The sequence below is a fragment of the Alexandromys fortis genome, unplaced genomic scaffold, assembly GCF_014885135.2.
Source record: "Alexandromys fortis isolate MF-2015 unplaced genomic scaffold, M_Fortis_MF-2015_v1.1 scaffold_42, whole genome shotgun sequence".
Classification (NCBI taxonomy): domain Eukaryota; kingdom Metazoa; phylum Chordata; class Mammalia; order Rodentia; family Cricetidae; genus Alexandromys; species Alexandromys fortis.
The window spans coordinates 3,556,932-3,581,684 of record NW_026067934.1 but is presented as its reverse complement, the minus strand read 5'-3'; the positions used below and the strand labels follow the sequence as shown (position 1 = coordinate 3,581,684).

The 24,753-nt window shown below is 36.0% G+C and overlaps 1 protein-coding gene across 1 annotated transcript in view; it reads right to left on the bottom strand.

The window, feature by feature from the left end:
- The window catches only part of Nrxn1 (neurexin 1), a 1,063,094-nt gene that overhangs the window by 612,910 nt on the left and 425,431 nt on the right, over window positions 1–24,753 (bottom strand). The window contains exons 7-8 of the mRNA XM_050146062.1: window positions 16,971–17,409; window positions 4,483–4,866 (exon numbers count right to left, since the gene is read on the bottom strand). Coding sequence (XP_050002019.1) covers window positions 4,483–4,866; window positions 16,971–17,409 — 823 coding nt within the window. The remainder of the gene's footprint in view (window positions 1–4,482; window positions 4,867–16,970; window positions 17,410–24,753) is intronic.

Genomic DNA, 24,753 nt, shown 5'->3' with positions numbered 1-24,753 from the left:
TCTGGTGTGTCTTTCAAAGTTTATCTTTCTGAAAGTCTGGACAGTCAAGTACGGTTTCCAGGAGACTTTAATTATCAGTTGTTCTAATTCAAGGCTCGACTGTGAAACCTGAATCTCTCAAAGTATTGCACTCTGTTTCTAGGATTCCTTCCTTTATCCTCTGCTCTCTCCCTGCAGACTGGGATGAATGGATCTAAAGGGACCTGTGAGCTCTCTTCCCTCTTCCGTTCTGAGCGAAGACTCTTCATCTATTGCCCATTTGACATCTCCAGGTAAAATGGAGTTATAGTCTCATTCTTAATTTGCCTTTCTCCATATGAACACATTGCAAAAGTACTCCTCCAATCCCTTCCATCTCACTAAATGATGTTTACATTACTGAACAAAGTCCATTCTCTGGATTTCTCTCTTACTCTCTCTACCATGTGCAGTCTGTTTTCAAGTTTATAGACCTTTGTGCTATAATTACATTTTTTTATCTGTTAGTTTTTTTTTTTTTTTTACTTTTTCACCTTACTATCTGAGTCCCATTCTCTTCTTACCTAGATAGCTAAAATAGTTATTTCTGTGGACTTTCTATGTCTGCTCTATCATTCTGCACACATCAGCCAAGTTGAACCCTTACATAGAGAAACACTCCCTTCTAGATAGATAAATCATGCCTCCTCTTTGCTTTTGCAATTAGAATCCCTCTGTCCTCAGTTCTTACCGCCGTTCTCTCCAGTTACGCTATTCCACCCATTCCAGGTCCATTCTTTATTAAATCATTTGCACTCACAAATGCCTGTATGTGGAAGTGTCTCACCCTACATCTATTAATTTTTGGTTCTTTCAGAAATCTACATTTTTGGTGAAATGTTCTTCTGGACAATATGGTTTCCCTCCTCCGTTTATTCAATATTGAAGTGTCAAGCCTCTTATTTTAAATTGTTATTTCTCATTTGTTGTGTGATATCAGCTGCATCTGCCCTTTTGAAAGTGCCCCAAGGAAGCAGACCAGTTGCTCAGCACTCTGGCACCAGGTGAGCAACAGAGCCAGATACAGCTTAGACACCACGCCGTAAATGCTTTTTGAATTAGTAACTGCCATCTACACTGAAAGCACATGAAAGAGTCTCTGCATGTGGATACCAGGCTTGCATAAGCACTCTTCAGAGCAATAAAGCATTTATTATTTCTAATACTAGGTGAATCAAGTTTGGTAATGTGTGGCAAAAAAAAAATAATTTCAAGTCTAATTTGAAGGTTAGACTAGAAACGGCTCTTGTTTATTCAAATATCCTGTTTTTAGTCATAGACCTAATAGCTGAGAACATAAAATATGATCTTAAAATATATGACTTCATCTTGTATCATCGGTTTCTCAAATCATATAAGAAGTTTCTCTATGACGCAGTGTGGTAAAAGATAGCAGTCAATATAGATAACCAAGTAGTAGCTGCCTCAAAAACAACTAAAACAAGACTATAAAGTCAGAATGAGCTCGAAAAGTGTTTCAGATTAACTTAAATAAAATTTGACACTCATTTTTTTTTCTTTCTTGTCTTTGGTCAATCATGCAAAGCAACATGTAACTCAATAAAAGGAATAAATCGTTATCTAGTGTTACTTTGCCACCATACAGATGAAAAGACTAAACTGTTATTAGCTTTCTTCTGATTAATATGCACAACTACTCTGTTACATAACAATCACATTTTAAATAACTTCATTTTTTTAAAAAAATTGTTTAATTTGAAAATTAAACTGAGGACACATCTTTTAAGAAATACACAATTAATAATTAGTCATGTATGCATTGTGATGTAGAATCCAAAGTAGAGAATAAATCAAGCTCATTAGCTGTTTGCCATGCTCCAAAAGGCTGCAGGAATGAAGTAATAGTAAAATCATAAAACTCAAGGCCCCTTGTGTCATTTCAAACGAATCTCAATGTGAAGATAACTTGTTGATAAATGACAACTGAAAGACTAAATGATTCCTCATAATTAGAGCTGATGTTTAAATAGGCAAAAAATAGAAAATGCACAAGGCTGTAGTCTAGAATTGCCAAATAAATGTTAGACAACATTCTGACATTTGAAGGTTATGATATTTGGTAGCATCATTTAACATTTGGAAAATTGTTTTATCGTTTGGAACATAAAAAAATAGTCCTTTAGAAGGATAACTCCAAGACACTGCTTCCCAGTGAGGAAGAAAATCAGTCTCTACTTTGTCTTCTTTATCTTTCTTCCTTGTCATTGGGTTTGATAAATTTGCTTTCTTGCATTGTTCCTTTTTGAAGTCTAAAGTATACACCTGTGCTCAGTTTTGCTGAAAAGCAGTCACATATTGTGATCAACAACAAAAATCAGACAGGGAGCCAAATTGTATGGCTCTGACATCTGTCCCTCCATCTGTTAGAGTTTTAACAGACAAGTATGAAGTGGACTTCTGATCACATCAATGCTCTTATTTCACATTAGCTCGCAGAATAATTTTTAAGTGGTCTAACCTTCAAAACTCATTTTGTTAAAAATGAGACATAAAAAACATAACATTTAATATCTGTGAAGGACATCATTTCCACATTATTCTTTCTTAAAATATCAGAAGGCATAGAAAAAATACCTTCCTGTTTAAGTCACAGATAATTTTCTTATGCAACTTTTTTTGCTTGCATAATGTGGGATAAATGCAGCACCATTCTCTATGATGTGGAGTGCATAAAAGGGAGCCTTTCCTATCAATTTATTCTGAATGATAAAATAGAAGCATTACAACTGTCTTTTTATTTCAAGAATTGTTGTTTGAGTCTCATTATCATCCACCTAATACGGTATGGGTGTATAGAGACACAGTCAAATACTTCCTATGGAATCTGAAACCGAGAGCTCCAGGCATGATCTCATGTTTGTGGAATTAGGGCACAGCTGAGGACGGGACAGAAGCAACATTCTCACCCCTGCTCTCAGGAGAGGCACAGCCATGTGGGTAAAACATCAATTCAGAAGAGAAAATACTTCTCACAGTATGCTGCTGTAGCCCAGAACAGGAATAACATGATATCATCCTTTTATCCTCAAGAAACAACCGACTTAGAGACAAAGAAATCTGCAGAAGTTTCCAGCTAAGCATAAGTTAAAAAGGTGTACTAAATCCCAGTGAAGATGCTTGCTACTAAATTCTCCTTTAAAATCTGCCCATGTCCCTCCACCTCTGTGTCTACTTATTGCAGTATCTAGTTAACCCCTTCCTTCCCTGCTGCCTCCAAAAGCTCCCTCATCTCTTTGCATTCTGCCACGTGCAGAGACAGAAGACTGCCACAGGGTGGTGGACCATGCATATTTAACTGGAGGTTTTTGTAATTCAGACAGAGAAGCTACAGACTTTCTCCAGATTCACTTTAACCAAGAGGCAGGTAACTGGCATCTTTCTGAGTGATTAAATTGAAAACAAAATTTTAATTCACACAGATTCGCTAATCTCATATTGTATTTTACTTTTACTATGTCATTTGTTCCTTTTTTTTTTTTTTTTTGGCAGTTTACCAAAAGCAAGCTAAACAAACTAATTAGGGAGGGAAGAGCAAAGAGGAAATTTAAAAACAGTGTACTCATACAAGCCACAGTATGTAGGAATAGCTAAATTCTAACATCAATTCACAGGGATTACAATAATCAGGCAATACCGTAAAGGGAAAGGCTGTGTCAATATGACGTGAAGCAATCCACTGACCTGTCTAATTCTATTATGCAGATTTTAATTTTGCGTTTGAAAAATGTCCACTTTTTCCTCTTGAATTTTCAGGGCAAATTACATAGACTATATAGGACTGAAGGAAAAGAACCAACTGTGCAAGGCTTCAGAAGTGCCTGGCACTGCTCAGGTGGAGCACTTCAGGGAGAAATGCTATTTAAACCATGAGAGGACGAAGGAGCAACTCGCCAATATTTTTTCATATTGACTTTTAGTTTCACTGTAGAACGTAAGTGACAATGAGCATAGTGACTAAGCCATTCATCTAAAGCCCTGGGTCGATAGAATGACATGCAACCATTTTTTTTTTTCTGCTATCTCTTCTGTTAAACGGGTTTCCACGCAAGCTGTTGCCATTACCCTCATTCTGTTTTCAATATCCATTCCTCTGTTTGCAAGGGGAGAGGAACAGAATAACAAAGCGCTTCATTTTTTTCTTAGCAAGGAAAGGGAGGTGCTCACAATCGACTAAGACTTAACGTTAGACATAAAAACATGTCTGTGATCAGCTAAAGACAAACACGGCAGCGGTTATGAATTAGCCATCTCAAACACACCTGAAGAACTACGGGTACCCACAGCTGGGCCCTCTGAAAACCTCCCCAGTCACCTGTGTCAGGTCTAGGGGTTAGGACTGGGGGTTACTTCACTCGGAGTTGTTATGTTTCGGTTGAGGCTTGATGCTGATATTTAGTAAATATTTCTTCTTGAGGACTAGTCGCTAGAATTTTGAAATCCTACCTCTCTCACAGGACCTGCCGAGATATCCTGTTCCAGAGCAATCACACACATATCTGTTCCAGCCATCTCTGCACATGCCATTGTTTTTGCAAGGATTGCTAAGGCACGGTTTTGCTGTCTCCCTCGAGCAGGATGGCTTCACTCCAGCCGTACTCTGAATTTCCGCCATCTGCCGGATGTCTTTGCTCTGACCGTCAATGAACAGATCCCGGATGCAGCCCACGTAGCCATAGTTGAGCAGGGCAGTCCACACCTCGGTGGGGAAGACAAGGCCAGCCTTATTTTCTGGTAAGCCCCCCAGGTAGAGCTCATCATCTAGGTCCAGGATCTCACTCTCACCAGGAGCTGTGTACGGAGTGCGCAGTGTGTTGACAGAAATGGTACCTGTTACAAGGAAAAGAGAATATGAAGTTGTTTATGCATACAGTGTGGTCTGGGCCTTTGCTTTTTTCCTCTTATATGGTAGACTGTGAGCTCCTAAAAGCCAGACATTTCTATTTTAATCATTTATTATTTTAAATTTAAATATAATTACATCATGTCCCCCTTCTCTTTCTTCCCTCAGAATCCACTCACATACCTCTCCTTGCCGTCTTTCAAAAGCATGGCTTCTTTTTTTAAATCAAATTTTCTTATATACTTTATGTAGATATATATGTATATAAGAATGTGTATACATATACATGTATATACATATATGTATATAACATATATCTTATTTTTTATTTAGTGTCTGGTGCTTCTAAACATCAAATCATCCATGTGATTACATAACTTAGAAATGAAACAAATTACATTTAATGTGGTCCCATTTGACTTACTGAAAACCAAAGTGTGTACATAACTAATAATGGATGCCAATTTTAAATAGCTCAAATTTAAATAAATCATACAATAATGGAATGGACATTTTTCTACAGCGAAGTCTGACTGTATGTGATTAATGTGATTACTTTCAAAGTTAGTATGGGGGCCATGGAAGGACATGTTTAATCTCGGCATTTAGCAGACAGAGGCAAGAGAATTTGTGTGAGTTTGAGGCCAACTTTGTCTTCAGAGTGAGTTTCAGACCATACAGATTAAAGAGTGAGACCTTACTACAAGCAAACAAGCAAACAAAAAATTAGTATGAATTTTTGAGCCAAGGAAAGATTTTGTTTTTGTCTTTAACTGATTTGTTTGTTTGTATCTATTAATTTGACAGAATTCCAAATTCAAGTGAAACTTAACACCTAGAGCACACATTTATTGATTCATTTCCCTGCTTTGGGTATCTTTATACATGTGAACAAACACTAGAAGTCTGTTCTGCATGTTTAATAAAACACACAGAGTCTACATTATAACAAACACCACAGGAATGTTCACTGGTACATTTTGGTGAGAGATTCAAGAAAAAAAATCATTTGCTTCTCTTTCTTGACAGCGGCTGCTTGTTCATTTTCTGGTTGCCCAGATCCTAAATCCCACATCATCTCTTTAAACCAAATCACTTATCAAAATCAATAGTTTCCTTTTCCTCACTTCAATCTGGAAAAATGTATTGATGTGCAATTGTATAGCCTCTAAGCCTCAAGTATTAAATGAACAGTTACTCACTCACATGGAAATATTTGAGAGATATAGAAGATGTGGAATCCATAAAAGCGGCTGGAAGGGCATTTCTGATAAAAACTTAAATATATACTGTCGGATCATAAGAATTGCTGCCAGTAATCTATCACTAGAAAGGTTTTTATCTTCATGAAGCAAATGCTATTCACTGAACACCACAAGGACCTGATTACCCCCAAATTTTCATTTTGGGTATAAATTATAATAGATAGATTGAGTCAGACAGACAGCGATATAGACCGGGGAGCCAGAAAATATCTAAATACTCATATAGTCTCTGGGATACTCAAAGTTCAGGAAGAGAATGCAAGTATGATGATATATTATTGTTGCTTCCCAGGAAACCCAAGGCCCAGGGTTTTCCCAAAGGAGAAGCATGCTTCTAGCTAAGAACATTAGGCTACTTGTCCTTACTTTGTGCCCAGGAGTAATTTAAATCCTGGCAGCAGGTCCTATCTTGAGCTGAACTTCAAAATGGAATTTGTCTTTCTGAGGGAGAAGGGCATAGCAGTCACTGTCAGCGTGCCCAGGTGTCCAAGTCATTATGAAGGCATTTGTCTTTCTAGACTTTAACAGAAAGTAGTGGAAAACTCCCAGGGGAGAAACCCTCACAGACATTGCTATTTTTGGTCTTGTAAGGAAAGAGAAATGGTGAGGGATTTCGATGGAAGATGCTTAAAAGGGAAAAAAGACAAATCACTAATTTATATTTTTCTCATTCATGATAATATCTGGAAGAAAACTTCCATTTAGAAGCAAATCACTGCTATGCAATATTACCTTGAAAATATAATAAAAGTGATTTTGGAAAATGAAATGCACAATATTGAGGTGAGGAGACTCATATCTAATAGAATGATCGCTACATTCATTTAAAAAGAATTGTTTTTTAACCAGCGTTGTCTAAAAGAGCTAAGGAGTGAATGCATAGATGGGTCCTAACTTCTGTAGCAGCTATAAGCTAAAAAAAAAGAAGTCTGAATACAAGACAACAAGACAAATGTGAAAAATAATAGGCTAGAGAAGTTATCACTTCATGAAGTCCTCCTAGAAATAGCATTTGATAACATAAATACACATAATTGAGAGGAACTGATTTGAAAAATACAACTTAGAAAACAAACAATAAAACACTATGATGAGAATGAGGATATATTTTTCCAATGCCTGTTCCCCAAATTTCCATTTTATTTATAGAACAAACTTAATTTAGCTCAGGAAGATTAACAGTAATTGGTAAAACTAAATTGCTTTTAATCACACTGTTACAGTTCCCAAGTAAAGAGAATGCTTGGGCATCCCTATAACACAGGTATTTGCTGCTTAGAGCAGTCATTCTCTCTTTGTCTCTCCTATATGCTATCCAGAGAACTCACTGGGCCTGCAGCAGAAAAACAGACAGGCAGACAGACATACACAGAGACTAAGAAAGATGATGAGGATAAATACATATGTATTTATTTATGTGAACTATGTATGTAGCACATGTGTGTATATTGTATGCAAACATGTGTACAGGTATCTGTCCCCTTGTATATGTGGAAGCCAGAGTAGTACACTGATGTACTGACTCCTCTATCAAGTTCCACCTTATTCTTTTGCATCATAGTCTCTCATTGAGGTTGGAGCTTGCTGTTTGCAGTTAGATTGTAGTAAGCAAGCCCCCAAACTCTAAACTCTCTCTTTTGGACCTGCCACACTTCTGGTGTTACAGGAGTACAGGAGACTACATTTATCTTGTTATATTTGTGCTGGGGTCCAAACTCAAGTCTTCATGTTTACACATCAAATGCTCTTGACTTCTAAGCTCACTCTCTAGCCTCCCATGTCTGTACTGTTAGAGAAAAAGTTTGTGCTAAATATTTCACACAATCATAGATACTCGATTTAACAATGGCAATGTAAAAGTTGGGTCTCTTGGTTATTATTTACAGGGATTTGGGGGCCTGCTTAGAATAAAATGTTAAGGAAAGTTCAGATATGTGTTTATTGACACCTCTGGGGTAAGATGCTCCTTACAACCTCACTACTACTGTAGGCTTTTTCTTAAATAATGTTTTTATTCTTAGAAAACAATGTATACTTATACCCCGTGCATTCTGATGATGTCCACCCACCACCACATTCTTCTAACTTTCTTAGTGCTTGCCTCGCTGTCTCTATATTAATTTCATGTCCTCTTCATTTTAGTTCTACATTTATAAACCTCAGAGTTCAATTAGCATTGCCCACACATACATGGGTTTAGGGACATCCACTGGGACATGAGCAACCTACTGGTGACTATATCCCTCCTCTTCCTCCTAAAAGGCCAACAGCTACCAGTAGCTCCCCCCTCCAAAGGTGGGTCTCAAAGACCCCTCACCATAAAGTAGTGTTTTGCTGATAGTAGTACATAAGTAAGATTATAATTTTGTTGTAACTCTTACATGGGTGTATATGTGTTTGCATGTGTGAACCTGCATGTATGCTTGTGTGCACACACACATACATACTGAAACAAAACATTCACAAAAAATTTAAATTCTATTACCTCTAGATACATGATGTCTTAGGTATTATATTCATGTGTTAAAAACAAATGCTGGATCATCAAATGAGTTTCAGAACTAACAAATTGGAACCATAGTTCAGAAAACAATGATTGCAAGACTCATCAGTTATGTTTCCTCACATCCCATATTTTACTTCAAATACTAATTTTTGAGTTCCCAGGGAAATGGAGATAATGAAATATGAAAGAAAAAGAAAACCTATCTTTACTCTAATATAACCCAATGGAGTTAGAATGTTAATTTGGTCAGGTTCAAAGTTAAAATGATGCACAGATATGTATACTGGATATTCACTGACTATTCTATACTCAAAAAGAAGTATGACCAAAATAATCAATATTTTCTATGTATGAACAAACTATATGGTTTCATGTCTTAGGAGAATGTCTTACAACATGGTAAGGAAACAAAACATAGAAGTTGGGTTGGAAATAATGATATGTTTATTTTGAAATATTTTGAAGAGTTCAAAATGCATCCCATTGGTGGGGCAAAAGCTTAACTAGATGTTTGCATTTCAATTTAAACATGTATGAAGGTCCCTGACTGGACATATATGTGATTTCTGTTGGGATATCTCTTATTGACTTTACTATGGATGTGAACCTAGTGACATTTTTTACTTAAGCAACAGAGTATTCACCGAATCCGAAGTAGTTAAAGCCATGGCAGCAGCATATGTGAGGACAGGAAAATTTAAAAATAAAGGTTCCCAAGTCATGTACATTCCATGATACCTTTCTACTCTAATAGTCCTTGAAGTTGCTAGTAGATCAAATCAATACTTTACAGAAATACTATCATATTTCAGTAGACAAATTTTTTGGAAGGGAGCCATGGATGAGAATTTATTTTGACAAGTGCTTCATGATTCAATATGTAAGAATCCAAAGCACTCAGCTCTTAGAGAAACTACAACTGCAGCACAATACTTGGACATGTGCATATTCTACGATTTTAATGTGCAGACCACCTTCATAACATTAGCAGTTAGTCCTGATGTTTTAATAGCAGAGGAAAAGGATTAAAAGGCAGCTAGTAAATAAGGTAATATTTGCATAAGAATGTTCCAAAGCTGAAGGGAAAATTTTATTTTTCATATAATTTGTGTATAAATAAAACAATCTGTTGAAAGCAGCACTTTGTTATAAAAACAGACATCAACTTTGTAATTTGGCATGCTATTCATATTTTTCTACTCGTCTTTTCTTTCATTCATTTTTTTCTTGCTATTATATTTCCATAATTAGGTTATATAGTGAATAGAAACAGGGAGTAAAGGTGAGATTTCACATAAGCTAATGTGGGTTTAAGTTTTAAATTACTACAGAATTTTAAATTGCAAGAATCAAGGGTGAGTAAACAGCACACCATGGTATAAAATGCTTTTGTCCGGTGGAAGGAAACTGGTATTCAAGGTCTAGCTTGTTTGGTAACTAGCTGGCAAAATTAAACAAATAGTTTGATTCATAGGCCTCACTGTAGGTTTCATGCATCTTAAGGGATTTGACAAGGTGAGCACTGAAGTCCGTTTTATGTAATGAATAGAATTACTGAATCACATAATTTCAAGTTAACTGTCAATTTTATCTTTGTATAATCAGTGCACAAAGTGTTGGATTCCACAAAATTATAAATTTGCCAAATTTCTACTCTAGTAAATAAACTCAAACTTAATGAAAATGTACAATAAAACCAGAGAAACAGATATGTTAATAATATACAATGATGCAAAGCACAAAAGGAATTATTCCCCTAAAACTGTAAGAACAAATAAGTGACAACCGCCCCCCCCCCACAAAAAATTATCCACATTCCTTTGGGGGAAGGAGGATCGGGGTGGTCACGACAATTCTATGTTTGTTTGTGATTTATTGTACCTTCTTATTTTTTTTTAAATCTCATGTAGGATTTAGATAAGGAACTAAAATAATGTTAGAAAATAAAAATATATCACCTTAATTTTATTTTTAAAATTTACATTGAGTTATCCATATGCTGGAAAATTAAGGAATAAGACACATGAATAAAAAAAATCAGGACAAAATCTTGAAAGCCCAATGCCTAGTTCTGGGGAGAGTAGGAGAGAAGCCACCCCCACGCGGGGCAGATGAGAAATACGGGTAGGAAAAACTAAACTGCCCTTACCTTTCATAACAGAAAGCAGCTAAAGTAGCCATGTCAGCTCTGCACCTTAGGAGATCGATTGTTTCATGACAACAACCTCGGTAACTCTCACCGTGGATGCAGAAAGGAAACTTGTGCAGCTGCCATAAAGCAACATTTCAGTTGCTGTGAAATGTTAATTGACTGGAGTTGACAGCTTTCTGTCCCTGGGCATGCTCATTTTCAGCAACTTCATATTTGAATAAGGTTGGCAAGAATGTGTCTTTTAATTTGTCTACAAGCAGACTGATAAGATACAGCATGTTTTATTATATGCTTGTGTGCAATCGTGAAAAATATTCAAGCAATTGAACTGCATATCTATAGTGAGCTGCCACACACTTCCTTCGCCAACTCGTTCCATCTCAATAGTACCCTAAAAGGAGCTGAATCAGGACAGTTTATTAGGTAAGGTAATGTATGTTCACTGGTCAAGGGTGGCTCAACACCTTCATCTCAGGTAAGATGTGCAGCCTCTGCCTTCGCAGTGAGACCATTCACTTAAGTGCCTGGAGCAGCAATCAGATGGCTACTACCAGTGTTTGTTCATCTCAAGATCTAAACAGACAGAACTCATCTAATGGTTGTTCAAGCAGAACCGTCTAAGTGTGGCAGTTCAAGAATGGTATACACAGAAATCAGTGCTGGTAATAGATAGCTAGCAAGTGCTATTCACACGGAACAGTGATTTCTACAAACCCCTAATTATGTGCTCTGGAGAGAGCCTGTGCCTTTCCCTCTATAATTTCTAGTTCTTAAACTAGAATTCTGACTTCAATTCAAATCTCAACGGCTTCTTAGCTGTTAAATGTAGGCTTAGCTATGAATAACCACAGATACAATCTGCTGTGCCCTGTTGTACACAAGCAGAACTTGACAAGAATAATGAGTTTTCTCTTTGATCTCAATACGTAATGATAGCTTGCAAAAAGAAAAGAAAAAAATGACTGGCAGTTTGCTAGGAAAATTCTTGAGAGGGTATCCTTGACTGAGCCAAAGAGTTTAACACAAATTTAAACCATGTTTTTCCTCTATGAAAACAGTCATTAACCTCATCCTAATTGTAGAACAATTCACACTTCAGCTAAATACCTGGGCAGCTGTTTGGTGTCACATTTGGGATCAGCTGAGAGAGAAAAGGGAAGACTGCAAAGGAAGGAGGGCTGAGAAAGATGTATTACAACAATGTCCTGCAGAGTCGGCAGGAATGGGGACCTTTAGAGTATCCTCAACTCAATAACAAAGAGCTCTAATCCTAGCAGCTCAGATGTGCACAGAGGATAACTGCTTTTCTATAACTTAAACTGTCTACTCAACTCCACCTGATTAAGCCTACCCATTGCATAGCTTCTCCTTTGACAGCTAAATCCAGCGCTTATTATGGTCATGTGCAGATAACTCGGCCACTTCATCTCTGAAGTCACTAATTACAAAATCTATAAGCAACAGAAGGAAGCTACATTGTCTTTAGAAGCTAATGTGATCAAGTTGGATAAAAATGAGGAACTAGAGTGTTTAGTTTTTCCCTACATTTTAGAATGGAAGATACATCATAGGTGGGTAAAAACTAAGAATCCAGTTTTTCTCTTAGTCATTAGTTTTTGCACCATTGGATGAGTTCTCTGTCTAGGTCAGATGTAAACTTGCCCTCTACCTGTCAATGTCTCTCCCAACCTTGCTTAACATATTGGGATCATTTCTAGTTAATTATATTAGTATCTCATATTATAACTGTGATCATAAGCCAGTATCCAAAATAAAGTTCCATAAAATATTCAAATTCATGTAGATTTTCTCATCCTCTAATGGCTCACATACCCCTTTTTGTGAACACAGGACCCAGGGATGGACAACCAGGAAGAATGGCAACCTGGGTGATTACCTGCCTTGTCACTGACTGCTGTCTTACCCAGTTTTTGGGGAGATGGCAGCTTCCACCTTGGTTAATTTCCTTCTATCTACATGCTTGCTTAACAATATAGGGATCTTGTGAACAAGCAGAACTCAAAGTCCTGTTCTTATCAAAGCTTGTTCCCATACCAGGCTCGTATAACAATGATTGACATTTCTGTTTGAATTATTTTCAATACCTGGGCTCAGAAGTTCTTGTTATCATCATAAAAAGGCAGTGCCTATTTTTCTGTATTGTATAGATGGCTTTTAAGATGGCAATTAAATGAGATTATAAATTTAAAGAAGTTCCATTTACAAGGAAGATTGCTACTATTCTTCGATTGTAAAATTGGTATCTTCGGAGGAGTATTTTTGACAATGTGGTACTTTGTGTTTGTGGTGTGTCTGTCTGAGTGTGTGTGTGTGCGTGTGTAGAAAGAAAGAGAAAGCATGCACACACAGAGAGAATATGAATAAAGGTGGATCTGAAGGTATCTGTCTGTATTTACAGCTGTATTTCATGCCCCCAAAGGAACTGTGATTAAAGAATTAAATTATATATACTTTCTCCTAGACGAATTTCTCTTATAAACTGTTTTGGAAATATCCAAATTTCAGTTATTTTCACTACTATGAATTTAGTTTTACCTCTGATCAAGAAAATGAGTAGTTACATTGGTATCAAGTAGTTCTATAGTGTTTGTACTTAGTTAGTATCTAAGTCAATGAATCAGTTACTAAAAGAATAACTCAGGCAGGGCAGTGGGAGTGCACACTTTTAATTCCAGCACTTGGGAGACAAAGTCAGATAGATCTCTGTGAGTTTTAGGCTTGCTAGGTCTACAAAGCAAGTTCCAGGACAGCCAGGGCTATTACACAGAGTAACCCTGTCTCAAAACATTTTTTTTTAAAGAAAGAAATAAAAAAAGAGCAACTCAGAGGCTTGGGTCCTTCTATTTTAACAGCACAAATAATAGGGCTTTCTAAATGCTTTTTGGGCATTGAACTAGGGGTTGCCTAGGGAATTCAATGAACCTTCTTTTATCACTGTAAGAAGGCAGCCCACATTGTCCTGTTAAAATAGCCAAACTATTTTTCTTTGTGATATAAAAAATCATTTTTGTAGAACCTTTGAATATAATTAATACAAAATGGGTAAATTTAACTCTCAGATTCTGTGTTTCTTACTTTGAACTCAGCTACAAATGCTTGCATTTCAACAGCAAAATTCTGAATTTTCTTTGGATAAAATGAAACTGTATATACATTCATTCAAATTTTAATAGGCAAGTCTAGGCCAGATCAATGCAGTGGGCAAATATAGAGCTTAATTAAACTACTATAGATGAAAAATATTAACAGCTGCAGCTATTAAAATGACATTAACTTCCCCTGAGTGGGGATCACATGATATAAGCAAATTCTTTAATTTGTTGAAGGGCAAAAGTTGGCTTTGGGTTTTACATTGCTTGTTCCAACTCACTTATTTGAGATTTTAATCACATAAAAGTAATTTGCCATCAAATACCAACAAGTACATTAACTTCAATATTTCCAGTGAATTCCAACAAAAAATCTCATGCTTTAATTGTTCTTTTAGTTTGCAAATAAAACTTAGAAAATGATTCTATTCATTCAATTCAAACCTGAGCTGTGTAAATTAGTATAGGTATTATCTGCCTTAGGTATTCTTTAATGAAGATTTAAAATAATCTTTAAGCAATGATGATAAGATAAACAAGTCAAACACAAATTAATAGATGTTCTCTGCCTTGAGAATAATGGAATTCATTTAATAATTGGTAAGATTGTAATGGACTCCATTGAAAAGTTTATCAGGTTGTTATTTCTTTAGGTTCATTCTTCTGTGTGTACATAAACACACACACATGTACATATATCTGAGAAAAAAAGACTACAAAGAGCTATTGTCAAACGTAAGTCTGCTATTAATGAATACTAGATGATTTTGGGGTTCTTGTATTCCTTTACATTAACTAATAACTTCGTATTCATCATGCACTATTTTCATATTATTAGTATCTCATTTCTAGATAAACAAAGTATAACATCTGAAGTTTGTTGCTTTTTTTTAGTTTTCTGAACTTCCAAGGTGAAACAAGATAATCTGATTTGTTTTATTTTATTCTGTTATAAAATATGAGCCAAATCTCTGTCTTCTTCAAAGTTATTTTCAAAATTTCATTCTAGATATACATGAAATCCTGATACCATCTACAATATAATATTTCAAAGCACTGGATCATGCCTTGTTCCCACATTCATTTCAATTTTTTTATTTGAAAGTTCTTAAGGATCAAATTAAATACTAGCTCTTCAAGAGCATCTGGGGCAGGGCAGATGTTGTTAAAGTTTGTTGGCAACCAATCATTAAACACTTCAGAGCTTACATAAGAATAACAGAGATGAACTCAATCCCCAGCATTTTTAGGATAATGACATCCAGGGAGCAAACTTTCTCAAAAGAAAAAAAAATCATCAATGGGTTTTCTGAGTTAAGGAGGAATCAGAGCACTGGGTTATGAATGTCCACCTATTCTGTATCTGTCATCCCAGCTTCTCAATGTTCTTTTTTCAACTCCTCATTTTATTGCATAAAAAGGGATCTTTCTGGTTGATTTTTTTCTTTCTCCAAAGTTCACACTAGCAAAACTCTAATCTCTTAAAGCAATTTTTAAAGTGAAGTAAAATATTATTTCTTGTGAGAAAATTTCCCTGCTACCCTTATAAGGGAATAAAGGGCAGAAAATGAAGCCAGGGGTTACTCCCACTATTGTTTAGTCACCTTAAAGAAAACCAGGTTGAGCGGTAACTTTGATTTCCACTGCATTAACTTAAGTTTTTTTTTTTTTTTTTTTTTTTTTTTTTTTTTTTTTTTTTTTTTTTTTTTTTTTTTNTTTTTTTTTTTTTTTTTTTTTTTTTTTTTTTTTTTTTTTTTTTTTTTTTTTTTTTTTTTGCAGTACATTTCTCCACAATTCTGATGAATTTGTAAGCATTTTTACTTTTCTATGCTTTATAATTGCATTTTCAGGAACCTTCAAACATCCAATATAGCTGAGACTTTAAGGCTTCTAAATTCCGTGTCTACACATTCAAGATAACATTTCTTGCATAGCCAAGTAAAGTTTATTTAGGATAACCCTACTACAATCCACAGCCCCCAGAGAGCCAAAGTAATAAGTAGGGCCCAAAATGGGGAATGCAGTGATTTTCCTGGGAAGGTGAAATAGGAAAGATCTCCTGGGTAGGCTGGGTTGGGTAAGAATGGGAACATAAGAGCTGAAGAGTTAGATGGAGGGGGAGAGTAATGAAAAAGATGTTTTGATATGGAGGGCATTTCATGTTCAGGTAGAAAGCTGGTTCAAAGGAAACTCCATGAATCTACAAGGAGGAGCTCAGCTAAGACTCCTAGTATTAGTGTAAACATGGCCTGAACTGGCTGTCTCCTGTGATCAGATTGGTGACTACCCCGATTGTCATCAGAGTCTTCATCCTGTAACTGATGAAAACAAATGCGGAGGCCCACAGCCAACCACAAGCTGAGCTCAGAAAATCCTTTTGAAGAGTAGGAAGAAGGATTTTACAAGTGGTGGAGTCAAGATCATCATAAGGGAACCCACAGAAACAACTTGGGCTCATAGGAGATCACAGAGTCTGGACTGACAGCAAGGGAGCCTACATGAGTCTGACCTAGGCTCTCTACATATGTGTGACAATTGTGTAGCTTGGTCTTTTTATGAGACTCCTAGCAGTGGGAGCAAGGCCTTCCCTAATGTTTTAGCTAGGTTTGGGAATCTATTCCTCATACTGGGTTGCTTTGCCTGGCCTTAACACAAGGAGAGGTGCTTAGTCCTACCTCAACTTGAGGTGCCATTCTTTTTGACAACATGGGAGGCCTGCCCCTTTCATAACAGAAATAGAAAACTATTAGACTGAGGGGAAGGTATGGGAGGGAATCAGAAGAAAGGAGGAAGGGGAAACTGTATTTGGAATGTCAAATAAATGAATTAATTTAATAAAAAATGAAATGTTTGCTTAAGACACTGAAGACATTTAATCATTTGGGTTTGGATACTGAAGCATTATGATTAAATAATCTGATTTTTACAAGAGGTAACGCAGAAACAGTAACTGCAATATTCTTTAATGCAGCAAACCTTTAATAGGACTTGGTTGCAATTATTCAGAATGGCAGGGGTGGGAGAGAATTTGCAATAGCACTGTAAAATGTTAAATTACCTGACCGTCCGTCCCGCTGGAAATCCACGTGATACCATTCTCCATCATTCACTTTCTTCTGCAGGGCTTTTATTTTTATAGTACCCGACCCCATGTCTAAGAGGAGGTACAGGTGACCATCCAGCATCTCAATAGCAAAAAAGTCAACCTTAATCATCTGTGGGTGCTTGGCATCTTTCTGATGTCTTGGCTTGCCATGGCTAAACAAGATGAGGCCATTTGGTTCTGTGGTACGGAAATCAAATGATATTGAGCCCGTTTTCTTTGCATTCCATTTAGGCAAAGAAATGAAAGACTCTGGGGTTTCAAAAGTAATTGGATCTAATGTCGCCACGTTTTCACACTTAAATGCCACCACTCCATGGATCTTCATCTTGGGATCTCCCTGCTTGGCAAGTCGAGATAGCTCCAGCCTTACATCATTATTTTTATATACAACCTGTGGGTAGAGAACAGCATTGAGAATCCAGATTTCATATTTTAATGTGTATAACATGTCTGCAGTTCATGGAATTTTCAAGTAGATCATAAAAAACACAAAATATTAACTAATGCTGTTGTATAATAGTTTTCAAACAAATAAATTTCAGCTATCAACTTACTGAACAACAGAAACAGCAAATAAAATTTTTATTTTTTAAAAACAAAGTATAAACATATGTAGCTATAGAGAGTGATATGGACACATCAATTGTCTCTCTTTCCTTTGCAAAGTAATTATGAGAATTTGCTAGGTTGAAATTCCTCAAAATCCCGACTAGAACTGAAACACCAAAGTCTTGTCTTGCATTGCGCTGAGCTAATAGCTGAGTGCTGTTAGGGACATAAAGCTACTATATGTAAAGCAATCTTCACTAGTCTATTCAGTCTGTGGTGCTTCTGTTTTACTTTACTTTTGATTTATGCAAATGTCAGATAAATGTTGTTCTGTACTCTTGTTTGCCAAGGCACTTCTTCTAAAGAGGCAAGGTGATTCTGGTGGCCTGAGATAATCACAGGACTTTTTGGACATCAAATAACACACTGGGTAAACTCATTGGCAGGATCTTAATATCATCCATCTGCTATTACCTTATATTTGCAAAATCCATAAGTATCTTGAAATAAGGATAATGGATCACATATTTTCTCTACAAATACACATGATAGATAATCACTTTTATACAATATATAGCTTATACTGACTTAAGGGTGAATTAGTTATTTGTATTCAGATAAGTATAAAACCATTTAAGGGACCAAAATTTCATTAAAACTAATACTGTCATGTTCTAAATTAATTTACTCAAAAATAATGTTGTCAACCAAACCAACACAGTAGGCATTTCTTTCAAAGGCATAGCCTATTGAAGCAAGAAAGAAGATGAGTTTTTTATGTGGTAATAGTGTGAATCACTTTCCTTGTCAGTAATTAAGAGTTCAAGGTCCAGACTGTGCTTCCAGAGATCAGATTCAGATGTGGGCATTACAAAAAGTGTGATCTCAATAGGCCCCAGTTCCCTCCCTTTGCACATTTCTGTCCCACGAGGTGACACACAATGGGATGGTTGTAATGATTCAATAAGAAAATGCATGTAAGTGAAAAGCAACTCTATAAAGACAAAGCACTGTCAACTATATCATGACTTAGATAATAGTAATTATATCAACCTATGTGAGACTAGATAGCTGTCTCTTTATCACAGCTGAAAATTTACCTCTGTAGCTTTCTGTTAGTTATAAAAATAAGTTAGGAAATGAAGCACATGCATATAATTGGTTTTTATATTTGATTTTTATCAAACAAGTAAGTGACATCTTCTCAGTGTTGAGCCTGTGGCTTCAGTTTTCTTTTATCATCAGAAAGGATTACTATAAAGAGCATGATATCCTTTATTCCTTAAATAAATATGTACAATGGCTTAACAAGCATCTACTGAAAACAAAAGAAGACAAAATGAATATAAGCAATCTCAAAGAGGAATTACACTAATTCTTACGAATACTGTCTTGAAAAGAGAAAGGACTATTACACCTTGGGGAAGTTGACTTAGGATTGTCTTTCTTTGGAAATCTTTAGCACTGGAGAGAACGCTTTTCACAAGTGATTTCTGAAGCATTCATCCTGACTTTTGTGCTGTTCAGCCTGATAATTTTTCATAATTCCTTTGCTTTATATATTAGTATTTGGAGATAATTTGGATATTCATTAGGACTGAGTCATTTTTCAGTCTGCATGGTCTAGATGCCTCCACTCATCAATACTAGCATATTAACTATACACTCAATCCCCATTCATAGGCATAGGTATTTCTGAAATGAAGACGCTGGGCTATGTATAGTTGCCATATCTCATAAACAAGGCATCATCAAAAGTTGGAGGGTGTGGGAATTAATGAAACTATTAGCAAGGATTTTATTAGCAGTCTTATAATTTTATGTGTCTTAGCAATGAGGTCATTCAGGAAGATACTAGGAGAAAAAAGAACAAATCCCCTTAAATATACTGTTAAGAGTTAGTCATACAATCTAACCCCCACAGAGATGCAAAATGAATTACCTCCTTTGTCTAGTTCCACATCTTTGTGTAAGTAGGATCCTTGCTTACTGCTGCCTAGTACTAAGCCAGAGCCTGGCCTTGGTCAGGCAATCAATAAATATTTACTAAAAAGCTGAATCAAATTCTTCCTTCACTACATCAAACTGAGTTTGATATAAAGACAATAGACTTTACTAAAATAGCATATTAAGTTTAGACATGCACATAGAATGTGGAAAAATGTGTTATTATGGACCAACCTCAGAAATAAAGTACCATATTTTTAAATGTATTTTTCTAGGTCAATGTTAGCCATTGTGAACATCCAGTTTGTGCACAACATCAATACAGTGGAAAAACTCATGCTCAGGTTCATTTTGTAGAGTGTGAATTACTTCTGGGGTGAATGATGCCCATGTGCAAAACTAGTGAGATGAAATTTATTTTCCTGGCAGACCCATGCTGTTCATTTTTCCTCCTAGTTTTGCATTTACCAAAAAAATTACTCTGAAAAACAGAAAAGCAATTTGAGGTGGATACACTCTTTGCTCTCAAGTTACCATGTTTCTCTCATGGGACCCACATTTCATAACTATCTGATTTTTTCAAAGTTAGACTTTCTCTTTCAATGTCTAGTTCAACTGGACTAACGAGTGACTGAAAGTATTCCAAACCTTCTTGGAATTCAAGTGCAAGTTAATTTTTCTTTTCTGAAAGGATTACTTTACAATTGCTTGTGTAGAAATTTGAGTTCCACTATGTGTGTGTGTGTGTGTGTGTGTGTGTGTGTGTGTGCATGTGTGTCTGTGTTTGTCTGGGAGGGTGGGTGGGTATATATGCTGTCAATTTAACCATTGATGATACTAGTGAATATTCATTTAGATCTAACTTTAGAATCAAGGACTTGGGAGAATATTTATATATTTTTAAAGGAATTCAAAATGTTGAATTTCACCTCCCTGCTCCATTGGCCTATACCTAAATAGCAATGGCAGACATACAAGATACAACTTTAAGAATTTGATGCTTTATGTTTTTTTTTCTATTTATTTGTTTTGTATTTAATCTGCTATGTAATTTTAACACACTGTTATTATGTCTTTCCCTTCTTTTTATATGTTAAGGACTTCAAAAATGTCTCTTTAAGCTTAATATACAAGAATAAAAAACAATTTATAGCTGTTGTCTAACATTTGAAGTAAACAGTAGTGAATATCATACCTGATCTTGACAATATTTTTGACAACTATTTCCATAATTCAAGGGAAACAGCTTCAATTATAGAATGCATAACTGACAATCCATAAACAAACTTATTTTAATTTTAATACTACTATCTATATCTAATGGCCTCTCTGTACCTCATGTTCCTAATTTCTAAAACTAAGAAGTCAAAAAAATGGCATGCCATATGTGTGAATTCTTGTACAGGTTTCCCTCTTAGTGTACATGATTTGGGCAAGAAACAAAAGACCCATTGTTTCATCTGTCTTTCTGATGTTCTTCAGTTGTTGGTCAGATGCTGGGATATTGTTCCCTATTTTGAGACAAATAGAAACCCTGATCTACTAGAAAAGAGAAATTTAGATCACCTTAGTGTATGCAGAGGTTCCTTGAGGGGTATGTTAAAGATTTCTGCAGAGGCAGCTGATAGATATCGCTCTTTCCAGGGCGTGGGGAGATGTGAAATCATTAGGGAAACATTTACCACTCAAATGAGGACTTTTTAAGATAAAGATATTCATCAGTTAGGAGATTTCAGTGAGGTTCTTGAATTAACTAACATGCACTAATGAAGGCCTTGAAGAATGAACTCTGACAGTTTGTAGGATGGTAAAAATCCCCAAGCAGATGTTTAGGCATTGTGATGGAGGGAGTCTATCCAGAGGATCCAAATGGTTCCTTTAAAAACCATCCTGGTGGCCAGGCAGTGGTGGCGCAAGCAGAGGCAGAGGAAGGTAGATCTCTGTGAGTTCAAGGCCACCCTCGTCTACAAGAGCTAGTTCCAGGACAGGCACCAAAAAAGCTACAGAAAAACTTGTCTTGGAAACAAACAAACAGACAGACAGACATCCTGGTGGTGCCTTCCATACTTGTATACTTGAGAATGGTTATACATCGAGATGTTTGTTTTTAATTTTGTTCTTTCTGGGGTCTCTCCATGTGCCCTTTCAGCATGACAGTGAGAGGCTCTGAAACATGACCAGAATGTAGTCCACAAAAAGGAGAAGAGCCACTCCAAAACAGCAGGAGTTGTATTTGGTTGGCATAATTCAAGGAACAGCTCAAGAAAGAAAGTAAAATGTATTAAAATTCTTATATCCAATATTATTTATTTATTATTTTAAAATTATGGATTAATAGTATGTTAGATTCAGTTATATAAGTGCTGTTCGGCACATACTAAGGTGAAATGCTTAAGAGAATGTAATTCTACTCACTCCCATGTACTCAGTATAGTCGAAGATGGCCCACTAAGTTTCCTTTAAATACTTGCTCATGATATATACTAGGAGTTTTCACATGCTACATATACTAAAATATAAAATTCTCATACTGCTAGATATAAATTTGTGTAAACTAAATTTGTCAAAGTTGATATTACTGACATTTATAAAATATCAATATAAATTATAGTATGTGATACATCTCTCAAAAATAGGTGAGTATCCAGGCATGGTGGTATATATTTTAATACCAGTATTTGGGAGGCAGAGGCAGTTTGATTTCCAGGAGGTTGAGGGCATCCTGGTTTACACAGTGAGTTTCTGTCTCAAAAAAATGCTAAGTATATAATGCAAATCAGTGAATGTTATTAATACAACCAAATATAAATAAATGGTATTTGATAATTTTCAACCTAAGAATTCCTGGCTAATATACTCAGATTGCCTTTTTTTTTATCTGATGCTATAAATGTCTTGAATTCAAAGCAGAGTTTAGCAATTATCAGGCTGTAACAGTGCCAGTGAAAATAGACTGTAGCTAAAAGAGAAAAATATAAAGAAAAGAATAATTTACTTGTTTTATGACTAAATAAAAATAGAAAATTAAACTAAGTTTGGTGGGATCTCTAATCCCACACTCAGGAGAGAGAGGCAGGAAGATTACAAACTCCAAGCCAGCCTCGGCTACACAGTAAGTGTCAGGCCAGGAACATGAAGGATTTCAAAGGTAACAGGTAGTTACAAGGAATGATGGGATTCTTTCTGGAGGAGTAAGATCCTATTCAGAGGTAGAGTGTAGACAAAATCTTTAACCAAATATGTTACTTTCTCCAACCAAAATTACAAAAATGATTAGAAAACATAAAAACAGACTATAATAACATTTCTCAACAAAAGCTTGTGGCATTTAAATTTATAACCAGTTTCTTAGAATATGGATGGGAATGAAATTCAACAATACTTTGCAAAAGATATTAGAGATTTTGTCTGGGACTCAACTGGAAAACCTCATGTATATTAATTATAAAATATAATAAAATAAAATCATCATTGCTTTTGCCTTTTCCGCACACAGTAAACAAAGATGTGTAGGCAATGCCCAAGGGTAATAGTTCCCTATAGGGCAACCTTCAGTGCTATGATCAGCAATGACACAAGAATCTGGTCTCGTAACAACTCACAACAATGACTTCATAATGTCGTTAGGAAATACATTTTTAATGAGTTTTTTTGAAATGTAAAATGTAAATTTTGTCAATTCTCTTCTTTTCAAACAAGGAAAATGAGGCTCTATGAAGCTAAGTAACTGTAAAAGTTTGTCCTGATATCCTATCATAGAGACATAACTAAGACTTAATGCTTTCCGAATGTTGAAAAAACAAAGCGATGAACCATGTCTCCTAGAGATGCAGTTGCTTGAGGCCCCTAACAGCAGCACATGAAAAGCTTTTCTCCTCAGCCCTCTTTAAATAGAATAGGAACTTCAGAGGATGCAGCCATAGATTCTTCACAGACAATGCCACACATGCCTTAGCTGCGTACTAAGAGCCGATTTCCACATATAGAAGAGGAAATCCAGAGGGAAGAGGGGCGCAGTAGTGTCCCCCCAATGATATTCTGTCAGGCACTGAAGGAGGAACAACAAAGTGCAATGTTTATTACTATTTTGAAAGTTTAAAGTAGAAGATGAAGAACATGTTTAGAATAGATCTTTCATGATCCTGCATAAATTAGGGCCAAACATTTCGATTCCAAACCAACAGCTAGAGATTTTATTCCAAAAAATATTTCACCTGTGAGTCTCAGTGAGGGAAAGATGATCATAAACTCTTAAGGAAATCCATCTTCCCATGAACTACTATAATTTCTGTGAACTGGAAACAGTGAGAACAAATGGGTTGTCTAGAGTAATCAATAAAAACTTATTTTGCGATTTTACGCACATGAGCTCAATAAAATTTCTTCTACGATAAAATTTTACACCCTTTCTAAGGAAGTGGCCATGAGTATAAATACAAAACATATAATCAGTTTGCATTTAGATATTTCCTGCTCATATATGTCTCCAGTATGCATACATCTATACATACCTTATAAAATAAATTACTGTTTACTATAAATCTTTCTTTTCTTACTGAAATAATATAGTGTGCCTTGCTGGGCATATGCCAAGGTTGTGACACTTTCATGAACCATTTTCCCAGCATGCTCATCATTTTACCGTTTTAATGTTATAAAATTCTTTCCAGGAATATTTGATAAGCATATTATTTTGATGTAAAAATATTTGTTATTTTATTATAAGTACATGTATGCATGTGTGTGTAAGACCTTATTTTAAGGAGATTGAAATGTGTTTGAAATAAGTATGTAGAAACTGCCTTTGCTGAAAAGCACCGAGTCCTGATCTAGGCCACAGGGTATGTAAAGCCTTGCATCTGTGCTTGCACTTGGCACCCTTGGCACTTGCTCACCTCCGTCCATTGGTATGATTATCAAGCCGTGTGTTGGTCTAATCGGTCTCATCTCCCTCAGGGTGGAAAAGCACACTGGGTTAAATAGCAGTCTAGGAACAGCAGAATCTCCAGAGGTAGTTACTAGATTGAGCCCTCCTGGCCCTTCCAGATGAGGGCAGTTAGCCAAGATGGTAAAGCTGTACGCTGGGGCACAAGTAATTGTCTCTTGACAACTAGATTGATAGGTACCTCAAGCACTGACACTGATTCAGACTGTGACCACCAGCAGAGCTACGACCGTGATTAATAAACACACAGCTAAGCAAGAACAACTTTAATTAAGGTCCTTGTCCCTTACCCCA